Source organism: Balearica regulorum, chromosome 1 (assembly GCF_011004875.1).
Source record: "Balearica regulorum gibbericeps isolate bBalReg1 chromosome 1, bBalReg1.pri, whole genome shotgun sequence".
In the NCBI taxonomy this organism is placed as follows: domain Eukaryota; kingdom Metazoa; phylum Chordata; class Aves; order Gruiformes; family Gruidae; genus Balearica; species Balearica regulorum.
The window spans coordinates 125,393,330-125,414,132 of NC_046184.1; the positions used below are offsets into that span (position 1 = coordinate 125,393,330).

General features: G+C 36.6%; 1 protein-coding gene across 1 annotated transcript in view; it reads left to right on the forward strand.

Moving 5' to 3' along the window:
- Nucleotides 1-20,803, forward strand: part of CFAP47 (cilia and flagella associated protein 47) — a 360,776-nt gene that overhangs the window by 132,336 nt on the left and 207,637 nt on the right. Inside the window, exons 40-42 of the mRNA XM_075774464.1 lie at nt 953-1,039; nt 14,318-14,394; nt 15,674-15,819. Coding sequence (XP_075630579.1) covers nt 953-1,039; nt 14,318-14,394; nt 15,674-15,819 — 310 coding nt within the window. The remainder of the gene's footprint in view (nt 1-952; nt 1,040-14,317; nt 14,395-15,673; nt 15,820-20,803) is intronic.

Here is a 20,803-nt window from a genome sequence, read left to right on the forward strand (position 1 = left end):
TACTAAGCTAGTTGACATTGGTTTCTGTATTTTTACTATGTACTCTGTAGTTTTCCTTCTGTTTTTACTGTCTGTGAGTGCAGAGAAAATGCAGAAGTCTGGTTTAAAATGGATGAATTATGTGTGCTGGTGCCATGTAACACAAATTTTACAATGATACCTAAGACTAATTCTTGACTAATGACTAGCAGTAGGTCAATGGGTTATCCAATACCTAGAATGGAAATAATGTATGCACAATTTATTGTACATAAAAGAAAAGAAGATCAGAATCTTCTAGGAAAAACTAAACTGAAGCAGTTGCTTGTGGTTTGTCAGGGAAATCACAAGTTACTCTGTCTTAATAGATTAATTATTTACAAAAGCAAAATAAATCTACCTGAGCTTTTTTATTCAAATGTAAATGACTCAATTATTCAATCATTTAGTTTAGTACAGATCATAGTATAAATTATATATCAGAAAATTATTTCCAATTAAAGTATATATATAATTTGTTTTAATATTGAAACGAGTATTTTTCTGGTTTCAATTTTTTTTTTTTAATTTTTTGAAAATAAAATTAAAAATTGGTCTGCATGTCATGACATGGCCGTAGACCATCCCTTTGTTTACAAATCAACCTATGGTATTGATAAGGTAGTATTTGATGATACTTGCCATTATCCCTTGAATAAATGTCTCAAGATTTTGCATGCTTACATGAACTTTAAAAATTACATGCCTTAATTGTGCAAAATGTTTTAAGTTATTAGATAAAGAATTAATAAATTATTAAATAGTTTTTAAAAAATCTATTTAAATCTTTTTTTAAGAGTTCTTTTAAAGTATCCCCAATCAAAAATAATAAGATTCTTTAACAGGTCTTCATTTAAAGGTTAGAATAAACTGAGTTTTGTCTTCATTCTGCAAGTTAAAAATGTGGTGATTATGTGTACTTGCCATACTCCAGGGTCATTTTGCTGGAATCCACAAGTTACTTAACGCAGCCAGAAGAATTATATCAAGCCAGGCAAGTAAAGCAAGAGCAAATGTTCAGGTGAGTTCTAAATGGCAATTGCTAATTATAATATATTAAGTTATACTATTCTGTGAGTATTACATCTTTTTTTACAGCTGTGTGTATACCTGTTGTAAAGAATTATAGGTTAGGACATGGAAATATCGTAGAATTACGTAACATTTTAAAACCACTTTACCGATAACTTACTCACTCAAACAGTGGAGAAAATATTAATATGGTGTAAAAGATAAAAATGGGTGTAATATGCCATTTGGAAAAAGTGCTAGAGAAAGTAGGACTGAGAAGAGAACTATTGATGCTGGGATAGGGGCCACCATGGTGACTTAGGTGACTGAAATGCTGAAAACTAGTTCCAGTTCACTACAATAGGATTAATTCTGATTTTTGGAATAAAGAAGGTAGAAATATTTGAAGGTGCAACAGTAAGGTCAAATTTTTATTAATAAATAGGCAGTCTATAGAATTCTAATTGTGCTGAAGTGTGAAATGTTACAGGTTCAGTAGGCTCCTGGAGATGCAAAAAATAGAATAAGAGGTTAATAGTGCAGACATATTGATATAAGTTAATATAATTTTGTATCTAGACATTATTGCTTAACTAACAATGAACAGATTTTCTAACATTGGTGTGATGGGTTGACCCTGGCTGAAGGCCAGGTGCCCACCAGAGCCGCTCTATCACTCCCCTCTTTCGTTAAACAGGGGAGAAAAGGTACAATGAAAAAAAAACTTACGGGTCGAGATAAGGACAGGGAGAGATCATTCTCTAATTATCATCACGAGCAAAACAGACCGAACTTAGAGAGGGAATTCATCTTATTTATTACTAAGCAAAACAGAGTAGAGGAATGAGAAATAAAACCAAATCTTAAAACACCTCCCCCCACCCCTCCCATCTTCCCGGGCTCAACTTCACTCCCAGCTTCAACCTCCGGCTCCCTCAGCGGCACAGGGGGACGGGGAATGGGGGTTACGGTCAGTTCATCACACGGTGTTTCTGCCGCTTCTTCATCCTCAGGGGGAGGACTCATTGTTCCCCTGCTCCAGCGTGGGGTCCCTCTCACGGGAGACAGTCCTTCACGACCTTCTCCAACGTGAGTCTCCTCCACAGGGTGCAGACCTTCAGGAGCAAACTGCTCCAGCGTGGGTCCCCCACGAGGTCACAAGTCCTGCCAGCAAACCTGCTCTGGCGTGGGCTCCTCTCTCCACGGATCCACAGGTCCTGCCAGGAGCTTGCTCCAGCGCGGGCTTCCCACGGGGCCACAGCCTCCTTCAGGTGTCTCCACCTGCTCCGGCGTGGGGTCCTCCACGGGCTGCAGGTGGAATCGCTACACCCCCTCATCCTCCCTCCATGGGCTGCAGGGGGACAGCCTGCTTCACCATGGTCTTCACCACGGGCTGCAGGGGAATCTTGCTCCGGTGCCTGGAGCACCTCCTGCCCCTCCTTCTGCACTGACCTTGGTGTCTGCAGATGTTCTTACATCTTCTCACTCCTCTCTCTGGCTGCAAAAAGCACTCTCTAACTGTTTTTGTCTTTCTTAAATATGTTATCACAGAGGCGCTGATTGGCTTGGCCTTGGCCAGCGGCGGGTCTGTCTTGGAGCCGGCTGGCATTGGCTCTGTCAGACACAGGGGAAGCTTCTAGCAGCTTCTCACAGAAGCCACCTCTGTAGCCCCCCCCCCCACTACCAAAACCTTGCCACGCAAAACCAACACAATTGGAAATCTGGAAGGAGAAGGAGAGTTCAAAGTAAGTGTGGTAAAGATAATAAAATGGCAAGGAATAAAAAACAGAGTAATTGAAATGGGAGTCAAGGAGAGATATAAAAAAGATCTATGCATAAGACTTATGATCTGAAATAAGGTATTTCTACATTCACTCTTTAATTCTTAGTGAGATAAATACCAATAAGCTTAGATGAACAGGCAGAAATCTTTGAAGAGGTGAGATGGAAATCAGAATCACTGAGAGTCAAGATTAAAGAAGAAAGAGACAATCAAAAAGGTTTGAGAACAAAAATGTGTGGCACTGTAGAAGTGGCCCAGCACAAAGAAAGAATTACCACAAATATCTGAAACAATTTTGGAACTTGCCAGATATTAAGAATTAATAAGTCATAGACTGAAAGTGTTAATTCTAAGTCTTTTTTGATGATAGATTTTGCATTCATATATTGGGCAATGTATTTAGAGAGATCCATTTCTCTAGTCTTCTGTCACTCAACCATGTTTAATAATTATTTTTCATAAAGCAGTATTTATAATCATCAGTTGGAAGAGTATTAGTAGTAGCAAATAAAACCCCAACAGAAGTAAGAAGTCAGCTTACAGGAAAGATAACTGAAGTGTGACCAGTCAGGTTTCTTCTCATAGAGGCAGGATCTAGCTTTGAAAATATACCATCAGCAGCCCTTTCAATACAATTTGAAAAACACTCCAGCCCAGAAATACTATCAAGAAAGAATACTATAGCCATCAGAACACCATTACATAGACATTTTAGGTGAATGCATTCAATGCCATTCTGTCCCTCATTTGTGTTCTGCGGACTGCACTGATTGTCAGTGTCCTGTGTGCTTTGTGCACTTACAGCTAAGCTACGCTTATCAGGTGTGCTACAACAGGTGAACCTCCAGTGATTAATGATTTTTTTGTTCTGAAATGTGCAGCCAACATCAGCAGAATGATTTTCATCCAAAACCTGCAGATATGTGTAGGAAGACCTGTATCTAAGGCAAAATAGCCATGACTATTTCATGTAATACATGGTAGAAAAAAAGAGTCTGGTGGTAGCTATCACTTACTCTGATAAGATCTTCAAACTCTCAGCCTACTAAACAAATGTTGGACTGCTTTGATTAGATGTTTCTTCTGTTCATATTTTTTGCCAAAAAGACACTTGGTCTTTTCTGAATGTAACTCAAATTGGGATGTAATAAAGATTCAATGCTCATATCGCCTATGCTATCAATTCTGATGAGGTAAATAGATAACATTTAGAACTCAAATACCATTAACATATGCCAGAGTAAAGGGCTCCATCTTCAGTTTAAGCAAGAGAAGAAATAAACTGGCAAACTGTAGAACTCTTACTAAAAATTCTCTTAGGACAAAACAGTGATTTTCTAAAACTACTGTCCAAGGCCTCTTACAAAGAAAGGAAGAAAGAGCCACTCTGGTAACTCCATCAATTTCTGCAGATTTTACCTTTATATTGTACTTAGAGGTATCAGAAGCTTTTGAATTAGAAAAGGATTTTTCATCATCCTGCATATTTCAGCTTAATTTACCAGTAGGAAATAAATCAGTCTGAAAAGTGTAATTTTAGTCATACATCCAGGCCTCACTCTTACTGAAATTGATTTGAGGGCATCTTAAGTCTTTAGAAACCTTCAGTATTGATTTGCTATAATTTTAGTTTTCTGTTGTCTGTGGTACTAGAAGCCACTTAGGTGCACTTTTTAAGAAGATTTTTTTCTTGAATGGAATATAACAAACATCTGATATTGTGTTAAAAATTAGTATGTGTGCAATTCATAACTGATCAGTAGAAGATTGTACCTGCAATCATTTTTATTCTTTTGATAAATCCAGAAAATGCCTTCTACAAAATGGGAGCCCATTGCTCTAAGTGCTCCATAAGCATAAAACTACCATAAAATCGGTGCTTATACTCTAAGTAATTGTGTCTATGTGATTGATGTCATTTGCATGCTTTGATCCTAACTTAATCATCTGTGCAGGTCCAAGTGGGTCTCCTCAGTCTCATAGTTCCTTCTGTGTCCTCATACTATGCCCCCAGCTGTGTCAGACACACCACTTTAAACCTCACTGTAACAAGATTTACCTGGCAGGTAGCCTTCTTACCTACCACCTTTCCGCTCTGGGAGTATCACAGGTACCCAAAATTATGTCATTCATACCAAAGAGGAGACCAATCCTTTTGTCATTGTGGCATGGGCTCATCATACTGTGACTGGAAAGATATCCCAATCTGAAGCTAGAGCCCAGACAAACTATGTCCTTACTGGGACACAGTGCTGTCTAAGCTAAAAAATCCAATGGTAGCCCATGTCTGAGGCAGGGTGCCTTTCATTGGTTGTGGGCAAGACCCCTTTGTCCATGGGGCGCTGATTTTGGTGAGGATAGTGTTTTTAATTTCATCCAGTTGGCATAATTTTTCTTTTAAGTATACTGTGATACAGTTGCCTGGATTTTTTCAAGTTATGCACTTTTCTATACTTTTCCAAGCCCTTGACACTTCAGTTATTATCCTTGGCCTACATGTGCCTGCATGGTCTACTCCCTGTGGGAGAAGGGGAACCAGGTGGAGAGCTGCATGCCACATGGCCCAGGAATTCTAATATAAAACTACCCATAAATAGTTTTCAGGCATGTTGGCATTTTGACTGATGTCTATTAAAAAAAAAAGTATTGAATGACAGTAAAAGTTCAAGGTTACATTTAATAGCTAACTTTTCCTTCATAGATTTCCTTCTGTATAACCAGGAAGTGGTAAAGGTATACTAATGATTCACTAATAGTCCTATTCTATGACTAAGCAGTTTAGATTATGCATTACAGTGTCCATGAATCATAAGGATGGCTCATGATTGCACAGACTGATTTGCAAAAAAACGTGAATGTGGATAAATATTTTTACATCAGTAAAACCTCATTCTAAAACAGCAAAGGAACCATTAATTAATGAATTTCAAGTCAAGCTGTCCTGGTTTCAGCTGAGAGGGTTCTTTTTTTTTTTTTCAACAAAAGCTAGTGTGGGGCTATGTTTTGGATTTGTGCTGGAAACAACGTTGATAATATAGAGATGTTTTTGTTATGTGGACCTGTTGTTGAGCAGTGCTTCCACAGAGCCAAGGCCTTTTCTGCTTCTCGCACCGCCTTGCCAGTGGGACGGCTGGGGGTGCACAAGGAGTTGGGAGGGGACATAGGCAGTACAGGTGACCCAAACTAGCCAAAGGGGGTATTCCATACCATGTGACATCATGCTCAGCATAAAAGGGGGGCTAGCCAGGGAGGGGCGGTAGCAGGTCCAGGACGCGTGGCTCGGGGACAGTCCAGTTTTGGGACAGGTCTGAGCGTGCAGTCTGAGTTGTAGGGTCCTCGGGTGAGAAACTGCATTCTGTATCACCAGTTTCGTATACTCTGTTAAGTACTGTTTTGTTTTGTTTTGTCTTCCCCTCTCCCTTTGCTATCCAAGTAAACTGTCCTTATACCAACCCACCAGGTCCTGTCTTTTCCTTCCCATTCTCCTCTCCATCCCACTGGGGGGAGTGAACGAGCGGCTGCGTGGTGCTCAGCTGCCGGCTGGGGTAAAACCACGACAGTCCTTTTTGGCGCCCAACGTGGGGCATGAAGGGTTGAGATAACGACAGATCTGCCCCATACTTCACTGCTTTGCAGAATATTGTATATAGCATCTTAATGTTAATTAATTAATTAATTAATTATTTTTTAACCAGAGATAATACCAGGAATTCAAAATTTTTTAAATTTTCTGAATTTTGTTCTTTTTATTCTAAGCAGTTTCATGTGTCAAGGAGGGAATTACATTAAACAGAATACTTGTATTTACTGATAGGATAAAGAACAAATGAAGGTCTAAAAGGCTCCATTGTGTCTCTGTGTAATATAGGCTATAAGATACAGCATTAATACCTGTTGTTTCAGAAAATATTGTTTAGAAATACACTATCAGGAGTCATCACAATTCTGATTAATATTTGAAATTAGAAATTGATCTATATTTATGTCACCCATACTACCTCTTTTGGGCAGCTCCTGGTTTACTTTCTGTCCTAGTGTTTGTTCTGAGATCACAAACTGTCCTACCGAGTGTGGAAACTGGCAATATCTTAGATGTGATTTTTTGCATTCAAATGTTTCAGTATTTTCAGTGCATTCATAAGCAGTTCCTTGTATCCTTTCTCCCTCTCTAATAAAGCATTAGCTTGCTTCTGTCTTCTAAAGTTCATTGATGAAGTTGCTGTTATCTGGATTTAAGATTTCCCCATGGTGCCTGGCACACTTTAGTTTTCTTTTTTGCCTCAGTAATATGTAAAATCTGGAACTGGAAGTGACTTAAAAGATCATCTAGTAAATTCTGCTCCAAATACAGAAAGCAAAGTAATTTTCCTTTTCTGAGAATCTGTTGGATGGAAAACAGAGTTCTTAGCTTGTTTGGACACTGGACTGAAGAGTAAAGGCACACTATTGCACATGTATAGCTATGACGACATGATGTATGCGAACTATCTATGTTGACTGCATAGATGATTTTGCTTTTGATCTCGATTTTTGGCATACCTGATATAACATGGGAAACTCAGTCTCTTTGTGTTGTGCCATGGTTTTGCCTCAGCCAGCAGCTAAGCACCATGCAGCTGCCCACTCACCCCTCCCCCTCCTGGAAGGGGATGGGGAGAAGAATGGAAAAAAACTTAGTGGATTGAGATAGACAGTTTAATAGGATAACAAAGGAAGATGATAATGGTGATGGTGATGATGATGATAATAATAATAATAATAAAAACAAGTGATGCAAAATGCAGCACTATACCAGCTACTAGAAAGAGAATTATTTCAGCCAAAACCAGGACATGGTGCTATATAGGAAGAGGTAAATGGCAACTCAGAGGTGACAGCAACTAAACTGTTTCTCACTGGTGCACAGGTATGTAAGTAATTTGCAGTACAAGTTTGAACTGGTTAGGCTAAACCATGGCAAGAAAGAATTGGAAGTATTCACATCTGCCATTTTCTGTCTCAACCAGGTCTTTTTAGCAAACAATTGAGAAGTGCTCTCCTAAACCAACCTTCACCTGTAACTTATTCTCGCAGAACTTTTTGTTCATGTAATGCACAGTAAAATAACCTTGCTTTGGAAGGGACAAGTTTGTTTTCTGAACGAAAACCAAAACAAATGAGAGGCAGTTTGTGAAGTTGCTTGGTCACCATTCCCCCTGTTAAACTGAATCACTTGTAATACTTGAATTACTAGACTTAGAGACCTGTTCCACAGTGTGATAGAATGTACTTAGTCTCACAAGTAGACTGCTGATCCTTTGCCGTTGTGTCTCCACAGCACATGCATAAGCTTGTTGCTGGAGCTTGTCTTGAGTTCATCAGCAGTGCTATTTTTCATACAATAGACTTCCATGTTAATATGGAAAAGAATGATTGGTGCATAAGGTGTGATAGGACACTACTGTAGGCTTAATACCAATCATGGAATTGTTTGGGTTGGAAAAAAACCTTTAAAGATCATTTTGTTTCAACTCCCCTGCCATGGACAGGGACACCCTCCACTAGACCAGGTTGCCCAAAGTCCCATCCAACCTGACATTGAACGCTTCAAATGATAGGACATCCACAACTTCTCTGGACAACCTGTTACCTTGTCTCACCACCTCATCGTAAAAAATTTCTTCCTGATATCTAATCTAAATCTACTCTCTTTTAGTTTAAAACTGTTACCCCTTGTCCAATCACTACAGGCCTTGGTATAAAGTCTCCTCCATCTTATAAACCCTCTAAAATGCCAGAATAAGGTCTCCCCGGAACCTTCTCTTCTCCAGGCTGAACAACTCCAACTCTCTCAGCCAGTCTTCACAGGAGAGGTGCTCCAGCCCTCTGATCATACTCATGGTCCTCCTCTGGACCTGCTCCAACAGCTCCATGTCTGTCTTGTGCTGGAGATGCCAGAGCTGAATGCAGCACTCCAGGGGATTCTCACTAGAACAGATTAGAGGGGCAGAATCACCTCCCTTGACCTGCCGGCCATGCTTCTTTTTATGTAGCCCAGGACATGACAGGTTCTGGGTTGTGTGCGCACATTGCCAGATCATACCTAATTTTTTGTGTGCCAATATTGCCAAGTCCTCCGCCGCAGCGCTGCTCCCAAGGCATTAATCCCCCAGTATGTATTGATATTGGGGACTGCTCTGACCCAGGTGCAGCAAACTGTCTGTGTAGACTTATTTTATGGCAACGTTAAGCTATTCTACCTAATCCATTTCCTTATTTCTCTGTGTATTGAAAGGGGATGTATTGAGCCAGACTGAGAGTATAACCACGCTTCTTATACCTTCCTGATCCTAACTATATTTGTTTTGTTTTTATTATTGCATGAGATGCTATTTCTTCTTTTTTTATGGAAGAAGGAGACACAATGTACATGTCTTCCATAATACAGTTTTATTTCCCTTTCCCTTCAGTTATCTGCAGGTGTTTTGTTCACTGGGGTGAGAATAAATTTACAGAAAGAGACATTCAATACCATGTCAAATCAATGGAATGACTTTCTCTGTCATTCAACTCTGAAAATAGGACTTACTCGATGTATATCTCACTCCAGTGAAGAAATATGTTGTACTCTGTATGTTCTCAATGTGTAATGTATTTCCATGTAATATGCTTATTATGTTACCATTTTTTCATGCAGCTTTTGAGCAATTCTTTATTTTTATAATGATTCTGCTATAGTGTCTGTTTTTGCAATCATGACTTGACGTTCTGATTCAAAGATAAAGCACTGAGATGACATTTTATATAAAATTTGTATTTTTGTATTTTTATGTGAAAGACTTATTTGTAAGTACAGAATAAATAGCATGTTTTACTCACATATCTCAGAGATCATTTTCCTTTCTGAAAAATGGTCTTTAAGTATAGGCATTAAAATGAATCTCTAGGGTAACATATTCTGAGAATTTTACAAGTCCATTTATTTAAGGTCGTGATTTTTTTTCTTAGCCCAGCAAGATTAACTATTTATTTTAAGAGAGACCCAATAGCTATCAAATGCTGTAGGTAATAATTGTTTGCTGTAAGCTGGTTCATCAAATTTTACTGCTTGGGGAGAATGACTTTTATGTGTGGATAATATTAAACCTGAGTTTAGAGCTGAAACTCTACTTGCAGTATTTTTTTGAGATAGATTACAGTATAGTTTTGAGCATCTATGAGCTCTGTGCTTGCTGTAAATTAAACAAAACTCTCCTTCCATAAATGTAACTGCACAGTCTTAACTCCTGTCAACACTGGTAGAAATTGTTTGTGAAGAAAGATAGAAAAAACCCTATGAAGTAATATCAAGGAAATAAAATGGTAAGAAGCACAATTTGCTTTGGGAGGGTGAGAATAAGCAAAGATTTTGTTGTAAGTTGTTTTTTCAAGTATATCTGTTCTTTTCAAATACACTTGAAAAGCAATATTGTCTTGAACAGGGTTAAGGTGTTCAGGTTAAGGTTCATCCCCTTCACTCCTTTCTTGGACAGATCCTTGATTGCATTAGGTTCCTTGTGAATGATTAACTGCACTGTTAGTGAATACAGATCATTCCTGCAGCCTTGGTGTGAAAGGGGTACAGAGGAATAAGCTTTGCTGTTCCCAGACTTTCTCATTCCTTCTTTTCAAGGCTATGACCTTGTGGAAATGAACTTTGTATGTGAACTAACTTAAGTGAAACAAGAAGAGAATTACTTGTAGTAGAAATTGCTTGAAGAGCTTCTTTTACGGGATTTAATGCTTCATAGCAAGACCATGAACTACATATTAACATGGGGATTTTACATCTCTAATTCCTCATTGTATGGTGTAAATTCCCAATACTTACTCAAAGAGCCAAGAGTAAAATTAGCCTTTGTACTGAAAATTGTGGAAAATTATGTCCCAGTTTATATTTATTCTGTGAGCAGAAACGTTGTAAACCATGTGTACAAAAGTAAATTTCAAGTGGTTTTTTTTCTTGTGTAATAATGCTTGTGAAAAAAAAAAAAGAGAAAAAGAAAAAATCTAAGGAATATTTTAGAGAAAACCTATTTTAGGTAATTATTTTCCACTCCAATATTAAAAAGACAAAGATTTTAAGAATGGCAAATGTAAGATGCCAAATTCAGTCTGTTTGGAAATCAGCACTATAAATAAGAGAAATTATTTACACCAGGTAATCATGGATCACAAGTTTTAAATAATTTGTGTACTATCGATTTGCTGCAGTTTGTGAATCCCTAGTATACAGAATTGTGGGATTCCCATGTTTTGAGTTTTTTCTGGGTTTTGTTTGTTTGTTTGTTTGTTTGTTTGTTTGTTTTTCCCCCTGATGCTTTAAATCTGGATCTTACACTTACTGGATTGAATTTGGATCACTCTTAACAATTATTAGGATTAGTGTAAAATCCATGTTTTACTTAGCCTTACTGATCTCATTTGTTTAAAAAAGGGATATCTTATCTTAAATAACAAAAGAAGTAGATTTCATGTTAGATTTCATAAACATACTGCTGTCCTGGGGCTTGGTTAGGTTAGGTATAAAGTCACTCTGGTTTTATAATAAGATGTGTTGTGATGTGTTTCTTTACCATTACAATGTGGTTGTCTGACTAAAAAAAACCTAAATAAATAAATAACAACTTGCCTGATATTTTTAAGCTTTAATTTACAAAATTAGATTTTTATTTAAAAATCTATAGACACAACATGCAGGAAGCTGTTTTGAATGATATATATATTTATAATACATTATAGATTAAAACATTTATCTGTCCCTTGTGAGTTACATATACTCATGAATAGAAGGGAGAAGGATGCCAAATCCTGTGTGGTCTAGTGTGTACGTCATCATTTGAAATCCCAGTGGATAGTGAGATTATTTAAGTACCTTAGAGACTTTACCAAAATGCATGTAACTTGAGAATAGAAGTATTCATTTCAAATATTTAAATTAGAAAGTTGCATTTAGTGATAAACTTTTCTGAATTATTCAGAGAATTTTTTACTGTTGAGGTATAGTAATACAAACCCCAAAACATTACTGTTTTACATTCCAAATAGAAATTATGAGACATCTTTTAAAGCTAATGATATATTACATTACATAGTTATTCAAATGGTTGACTTGCAGATTATAAAACGTAGTCTTCATAATTGTTAATATTCTATGCAGTAACTAAAATCTCTACATTTAAGAATAAATATAAATGAAATAATACAAAAAATAAGGAAAAAAATCTCTTATTAATGCTCTATTGACTTTACTGTCTGGGAGGGGTTAAATATAGGACTTTATAAAGCAATGAACCTCTCATTTCCTTTACTATTGAAAAAGCAGACTTCCAAGTGATGAACTTCTTGTGCATTTCCAGCCAAGATCCACAGTTTACTTTTTCTTTATTTGTAAAAATACATTTTATAAAGTGGATGAAGAAGGGAAAAGAGGAATAATTCATTACAATCACTACATTTAGATGGTGAAATACTAATGTCTCCGAGGCCAGAAATCTGCAGTTGCACTGAACAATAAATAACAACAACAAGAGAAATAAAACCAATAACATTTTAATTGGAAAAGCTGAAAGAGTGTTATATTTAAGGAAATTAAAACAATTAAGGCCTGAACCTCCTTTAGGATTTGGTAGTGTTGCACCCGCATGAATGCATACTTCTGTTGAAATCAGTGGAGCTCTACACTGGAGTTGGGTTTCCTGTATTTCTCCAGGCCTAAGCAAGGAAACAAAAAACAGGATTTGTTAGCTTTATTTGACATTTGCTGGACTGGTGTTGGGGAATTTTTATTGTAGCCCTTGAGTCAAATTAAACACACATTTGTGCTTAAAGATTTAACGAACAAGCGCATTGGGCAGAGACCTACCACCTTAAGCAGTTCTACAAGGAGTCCGCAAAGATGCGACGAGCCGATTCCTTGTATACACTTGCTGCAGCAGCAGTCCTCTGGGCATCAGCATCAGGCACCTTAATGGGGTGTTTGGTTCATCCTCCAGCACCAGGTCTGTCTACCAAAAGCGGCTCCTGAGCACTTGCATTCCATGATCCATTGCTACAAGATGATGCTGTGCCATTTCTTATCTCTTCAGCAAGGGAAACTGCTCCCTTACAGGGAGTCGTTCTGTCTCCAGCATTCCTGCTTTCAGCCAGTTGGGCCTTCTTGCCCTCCATGCCAGATTGTGCCTTGGCCCCATATTACCATTGCTGAGCAGTTACAATTTGATTTTCCCCTTCACTCGACAGAGTTGCTTTCCAGATAGTATTAGAAATTTAGAGTAGAGTAGACTTTAAACCATGAATTTCTGGCATAATGGCTGGTAGTATATCCAAGGTTTCCAGTAAAGTGCTGGAGACATAAACAGACTTTCCAAAGCAGTAGGGTAGAACCTGCAGTTACTAGATAATTCCCTTTTTTTACATATATGAGCTGCTGATATGTTTTCTAATTAAGATAATAAATGTAAAATGTTTCCCTAAAGGTGTATATCACCAAAAAAAAAAAAAAAAAAAAAATCTAATGTTCTATAACATACAAGTATATACCAGGAATTACAATTAATGTTAAAAAATAATCAAAGTTTAAATGTTTTATTTTTGTTGTTTCTAAATGTTAATGTTGTGTTAAAGGTATTTTGACACCTAGGTAAGCAGATAAAAGTTAATAGATTCAGTTAGCTCTCAGGATGGTACCTGGATATAAAGCAGAATGCTTACCTCTTCTTTAAAAAGAGGAGACTTTTGAGCTCAAAAGAAGGTAGAGAGAGCTAGAGAAAAAAATTGGTGCTTAAAAAAAAGTTTAGGTAAGAGGAGACCTAGCATCTGAAGTGTGTTCTGATAAGAGGCAAGGAAAGACTGTTACTTTTACAAATCAGTTTCTGTAAGAAGCAGCAGTCTAAAGACATGTCCACAAGGTCTATGAGCGTAAGTCCTAGAGTAAGCACAATGCATCTGAACTGAATTTGGTTTGCAGATATTTAGATGTATTTCTATACAGTAGGTTTTGGGGAAAAATTAGAAAGACTGAAAGGATGACAAGTGAGAGCAAGGCTTTGCCACTTCATGATGTACCAGGGAACAATTCTTCTTTGCCTATCCCCATAGAATATTGAAATGATAAAGAGAAGAATTGGGACTGAATTCCCCAAAAAGCGTTATTGTACGGGAGTGCAGGAGTACTTTTGGACTTGCAAAATATATTTTTTTTTTAACATGGAATTTTGCTTGTATGAGTTATTACGCAGAGTTATTATGCAGGTTAATTGAGGGTAGTATGCTCTGTCTCTGCTGTAAATATGACTACTGACTTAAGTGGAAGAGGTGGTATTTAACATTATTGGTAGGTAGATGGTTCCAAAATGTGGTTGTTTTTATATTTGAAAACATTTACTTTTCCAGTATTTATTAATAAAAAGGGAAAAGAAGCTATCTATTACTAATAGAAATGTCCAGCTTTGGTGTATTGCTTTCATTTTTATTTTTTCCTTTTAGTTCTGAAAATAACACATTAAATTATAAAGATGGTGCACTGACTGAAGATCCAAATGAAGACAACAACTTAAATTGCTGTAAGTACCTCTGTGCAATACCTCTTGTGTCACTACAGTAGAAATTAGAGTATCTACATAAGAAAGATTTTGAAATCTACAGTAATTATTATTTATGGGTATTCTCAGTAACTCTTATTTATAGGATAGTTTGTATTCTGATATATTTAATTTAGTGAAAGGATCTCTGAGGTTTCACTGTAGTCCTAATGACTTCACAATTAAAAAAAAAAAAAAATCTATTTTTCTTCTTTTAAGGGCCCATAGGTTGGCTTCATGGAGTTCTGATTGGAGCCTTTGCAGTTTGCCTAGTTTATTTTTGAGAATACTCATCAACAGGGATTGTGCATTTCTTGCTCTTATTTCCTGTGAAATGTCAGTCAACAGTTCTGTCAAAACGTATGAATCTAGAACTACGGCCTTTTCTGAGACTGTTGAAAGTCCACTTGAGCAAAATGTGTACAATGGCCTTATGAAATTAATTTTGTCCTCTTGTAAAATATTATTGTGTTTCCACGAAGTCATTGTTTTTTTTTGGGGGGGGGTTAATCAGTTTTATTTAATTGGACAGAGTTCAGCATAGGTTTATTACGTGATATACCCTCCTTTTTGTTGCCTGCACTTTCACTTCTATTCTTAAGTCTGTTGAACTTCCCAGAAGGTTAGCCAGCCACAGTTGAATGAAAGTCCAGTTCTAAAGTATTCTGCATTATCAAAATATGCTCAGCAGCTGAAAAACACGCAGTGAGAAAGCAGTCAGACCCTGCTAGGTTCAACCTTAGAATTCTTAGGGTCTTAGAAGAAAGCACTTTGTCAGCATAATGCTTTTGTGAAAGCGTTGCAAAGAAAACAGACTTGCCAATATTTAGTTCTTGTCCAGTCTGGAGGATTTCAGACTATAACATAATGTGGTTACTGCCACTGAGAGCAAGATTGTTTGTTTAAATAGTAGTAAACTGTACTCTTCTTTTGGGCAGGAGTCGTCATTTGCTTATAGGCTGTACATCCTTAAAGAGTTTTTTTAATAGTGAGAACTGTCTGTTTTCCCTGGTTTTGTTTCAGTGCACAGAATAAGAACACAAGTAGCTAGCAAAAAGTATTTAAATAATACAGCATGCAATATTGCCACATATTTACAGAAGTGTAACTGTAAATATCAATTACTGATTACAAGTGTACCTGAAACAGTGATTACTACAGGAGGCTGCATACAGTATCCTTATATTTAAACTCAGGCAGCTACATTATTTTACAACCTGTGCTATTGTTTCTAAACAACCATTTAAACTTGTTTTAACAGCTGATCAATCCAGCCTCCTGCATGAGTTCTTCAGTCCAGTGGAAAAACTGTTCTTGGAGGGGAGAAGTTCTGCAGGCTTAGATATTCACTTTCTTCCCTTTAATCTGGAAAAACGTTACTGCACTGTCATTCTGGTTAATGAACTGGTAAGACTAGAAACTATGTTCTGTGAATGATTCTCATGTGATAGCCTAGTCACTTAAGAATCAGGATGTGTTTGCCAATTATATATGAACAGGGTAAATGCATATATAACTTGGTTATACACATATTTTAAAGTAATGGTTTTTTACATGCATATGCAGTTATAAAGATGTGATCTATGTGCTAACTTTTGGAAATGAACGTCTTTTATTTTTCATTTTTTGGGTTAATATACAATATTCCTATAATTCCTGGAGGAAAATGTTGCTTGAGGAGTTGGTCAGAGATTGACATAGGATTACAGGTTTCAGCTAAGAAATTTAAACCAAAGTTTGCTGCCCTTTTATCTCCACATAGTTAGAATTATATGAAATGCTGCAAGTTACTTTTCACTGTAAAATCATTACAAACAAATGTAATACTGCAAGGAATGTTACTTTGCTGGCTTTTCTAGACAACTCAGCTTCAAAACAAATATGGAATTTAAATAATTTGTCTTGATGTTGGAGCAAGAATAATGCTTTTGGATGAAATATAGTCAGGGAAAGGATAAAGTCTTTACTGTACTGTACTTCTCTGTGTATTTATCACTGTATCTAGGATAAGCTGTCAAAGCAGAATAATAATTATTTTCCTTGCTTTGTCTCTTTTTTAATTTTTCTGCCAATCCAAATTCCATTCAGTACTTGTCACCAATGCAGGTAAAACTTTTGAACAGATTGTACATGAATACTGACTCCATTACTTTTCAGTTTCTCTTGGCTCATGTGGCCTGGGTTTTGCCATATATACTTAATTGAAATTGATTTCATCAAATTACAAAGACCTGTTTTTGACCAACTTTTCAAACTTAAAATTTGCACTCCGGCTTCTTTGCTGTCCCTGTAATCCTTTATCTCAGTGGTCACAATCTTCTTATTTCTGTGTCTTTAGTCCATCTTCTCACCTCTTTAACCTCTCTGCTGTGTTTCGTCTCTGGCTGTCAATGTTTTTCAACGCACTGTTGTTTTTCTAATCTTCTTTTATGTGTGATTGATCTCAAGGCTTGCATTCTGCTTCTTATTTTCATAATACTACCTTTGCGTTTTAGCTTTCCCTCTGTGCAATTACATGCATCTACCATTCTCTCTGCCACATTTTCATGATTTGTAGCAATACATCCAAAACTAAACAACTTATTCTTTTTCTCCTGCATGTTCTCAGCTTCCATATTTTTCATTACTGGAACAAGAGACTCCTGCTGGTGTTTAGTGTTTGTATGTTTGGTGTTTGTTTTTATTGTTTAACCAGGACTTTGGCTATGCCACCTGGCCAACTTAATTTTTTCCTTGCTTTTAAAGGAAAGTAAGACTAATGCAATAAGACTAGTGCAGCCTGTCTATCATCTGACCCTATTCAATATTAGAAACCACTGGCCAGTTTTTTAAGAAAGCAAGCCTTATGGCTGAAAGTCTTAAAGAGTGTACAGTTCACTTGAGTTTCTTGAAAATTAGCAGAGAGGTAGAAGAGGGATAGTCTGTCAAAGCCTACAGTGAGACAGTGATCTTGTGCCTTCTTGACAGTAGGGAATCACCCCCAAAGAGGCTGTATAAATGTCTCCGTATCAGGGGATAGCAATCTTTGTGGATGGTTCAATGAAAAATCAATCCAGTGCTCATCATCATTCAAAAAGAGAAATTATTAGGAAAGAAACAGATATCAAAATGTGAAACCTCAATATACCTTTCTATAGACTATGGTGTACACATCTTGAATATTGCGTGCAGTTGTAGTCACCCCAGCAAACAATACAATAGAGATAGGGAGAAAGAGAGAATAGCAAGGATGATCAGAAGGATGTAACAGTTTCTTTATAGAGGCAGACACTTAAAAAAATTAAATTCCTGTAATTAAAAAAGAGATTGTTAAGGGACATGATGGGTACATAAGATTATGAACAGTTTGCAGAAAGTTAATAGAGCAACTGTGGCAGGATATACAAACTGAACCAAATGAAGTACTTTTTCTTATACAATGTTTAACTTATGTAACTCAGCTGACCTAGGACACTTGGGATGCTAAAACTGTTAACTAGTTCAAGAGAAAAGAGAGGAAGAAATTGGCTTACTTACATATTGTGTATATAGCTTAATATTTCAATCATACCATTATCTAATTGACAAACAGTTGTAGCTACCATGCTGTATGATGATCAAATGTCTTCATACAATGATGAGTCTTGTATCATTCAAATATGGACTTGCACTGTATATAATAAATAATTTAATTTAGCATTTCTGTAATTTCTTCCTACCTACATTTCCTACTATTTTTGACAAATGGACCAACATAGTAATCAGAGTAAGACTACTTCTTCATTACAATCAATGAAGAAGGTATTGAGATTCAAATCACTAGTGTTTTAACTAGTGGTTAAACCTGACAGGCAGATAAACCAACCACCCAGCCATTCACTCACTCCCCACCCCCCCAGTGGGATGGGGGAGAGAATCAGAAAAAAAAAAGGTAAAACTTGTGGGTTGAGGTAAAGACAGTTTAAGAGGACAGAAAAGGAAGAGAATACCGCTACTAATAATGATAAAAGAATATACAGAACGAGTGACACACAGCACAATTCCTCTCCACTAGCAGACCACCAATGCCCAGCTAGTTCCTGAGTCATGATCTAAAGCCCCAGACAGCTTCCCCCAAGTTATATACTGAGCGTGACATCATATGGTGTGGAACATCCCATTGGCCAGTTGGTGTCAGCTGCCCTGGCTGTGTCCTCTTCCAGCTTCTTGTGCACCCCCAGCCTCCTCACTGGTGGGGTGATGTGAGAAGCTGGAAAGTCCTTGGGTTGGTGTAAACATTGCCTAGAACAAACAAAACATCAGTGTATTATCAACATTATTCTCATCCTAAATCCAAAACACAGCGCTATACCAGCTGCTAGGAGGAAAATTAACTCTATCCCAGCTGAAACCAGGACACTACTTAGACTTGAATCTGACTAGGAAGCCTATCTGTAATTACATCAACTATATCTCTGTAATAAAAGCAAGAAGATGCACTGATTCAGCTTTGTCGGCCTACTCAATTATGTTGCTTAAATTGTTTTGAAATTATCTGTATGTTAACTCTTCTAAGGTTTGAAATGACAGCACAAGTTGTTTATAACATTTCTCAAGGATTTGTTTCAATGTTTATTTGAAGAATACTTTTCAGAAAAATTGAAACTGGCATTCATCAAATTTTTAGCATAGATATTTTCAGAGAAGAAGCAATATATTGGTTAAAATTATTGGATTGCTTTTTCTCTATATCTTTGTTTCTGGCAGCTAATTGAAATGTGAACAACCCATGATTTCAAGGATAATAATTTATTAAGTCTTAGTTTAAGAGTGTCAGTCCAGAGTTTCACAGTGAAATGTCTACTATAAAATTATATGGTTTAGTAAGATAACACTTTACTATCTGTTGTTCTTAATTACTGACTTGTGTGGAGAACTGCAAATTCCCAGTAGCTATACATTCTTTTGAAATATCAGTTAGCAATGGGATCAGATAAATAGCTAATGGTAGTTCAACAGCTATTTTATTAGCTATTTTTGTTAACAGTAAACCCTACAAAATGTTGATGCTATCCTGTTTGCAGCTGATGGAAAATGGAAATACAAAGCATTAAAACTGTGGGGATACCAGCTAAACTCTCAAAATGCAGTAAAATATCCATTCTGTTCCAAAGCGTCAGGAAAAACCTCAGCAGAAAGAAAACAGGATTTGCATTCTGGGGAGATCAAAAAGCAAGAATTCTTCAAAGCAAAAAGGGAAACGGGGAAGTTTGTTCCTACCTATAAGCATACTGATGTCAGCAATGACAAGAAAAATAATTGATAGTAGAATGGCATCCTAGCAACCAGTACCTTCATGAAATTAGTTGTATATGCTGTGAGCTTGTTAATGGTCCTTATGGAGGCAAAACACTGTGTCAAACAGGAATATTTCCTGTTTAAATTGGTTCCCAGGAGTGGCTATTAGTTTGCGTGTGGGAAACCAATTTTGCTGTAGGTTTCTTTAATCCTTCTCAGGGAAGATTTGTCTGAACTCTTGAATCAGGGAAGGGAAGAAAATGCCATCAAAGTTGAATAGCATTCCTTCTGCTGGGTCAGAAACATAATTGCAATATTTTCAGCCTTAACATAAATATCTGACAAAACTATGAATAAAGGAAAAATAAAAAGCAGGCTTGACTTATGTTATTGACCAATATTAAAGGAAAAACATTGCATTGGTTGGCAGATGGACTAAATTATATAAATAAATTATTGCCTTCTTATCTGGAATGAAGAATAAAAGAATATGCATTTTTAGGGCAGAGTTTTACAGAATGTGGTTTATGGAAATGAAGAGATGATCTTCTGTGCAAATTATATAAGTTGTTGCAGCAGCATTTGATTCTTTTCCTTGCAATCAGTAGAAGCTAAAGTTGTCAAAAAAATTTTGTGATAAACAAAAAGAAGTTATCAGAGCAATAGTAAAATATCTACTAAATCTCTTGCCTAGTTCAGATAGATATATAGGTACGTATTTTAGGTATCTTGGGATTTTTTAATTCTGGCCTTTATAATTTGAACTACTTTTAGTGAGTTTTCTTTTTCTAAACAATAACTTTCTGTTTTTCATTTGAACCTTATTTTTTTTGTTTCATCTATGATTCAAGTTGTTATTTGTCTGCTAATTAATTTATCCTTTACTCTATAACAGATTACTATCTTCCTTTGTTCTAGGTCATGTTTATGTTTACTTCCAAGCTTCTGTAGGTTTTATGTTATTTTTGATAAATAATTAAGATTTGTTAATTTTATTTCTTCTTAATTGAAAATTTGTATATGATGCTAACCTGTCTTGACTTCTGCTCTTTTTTGCTTTCTAGAGAAATGTTACCGGCACAAAATGAACGTAGACATTTTTTAAAAAAAGTTCTTAACAGTGAAAAGCAATGAA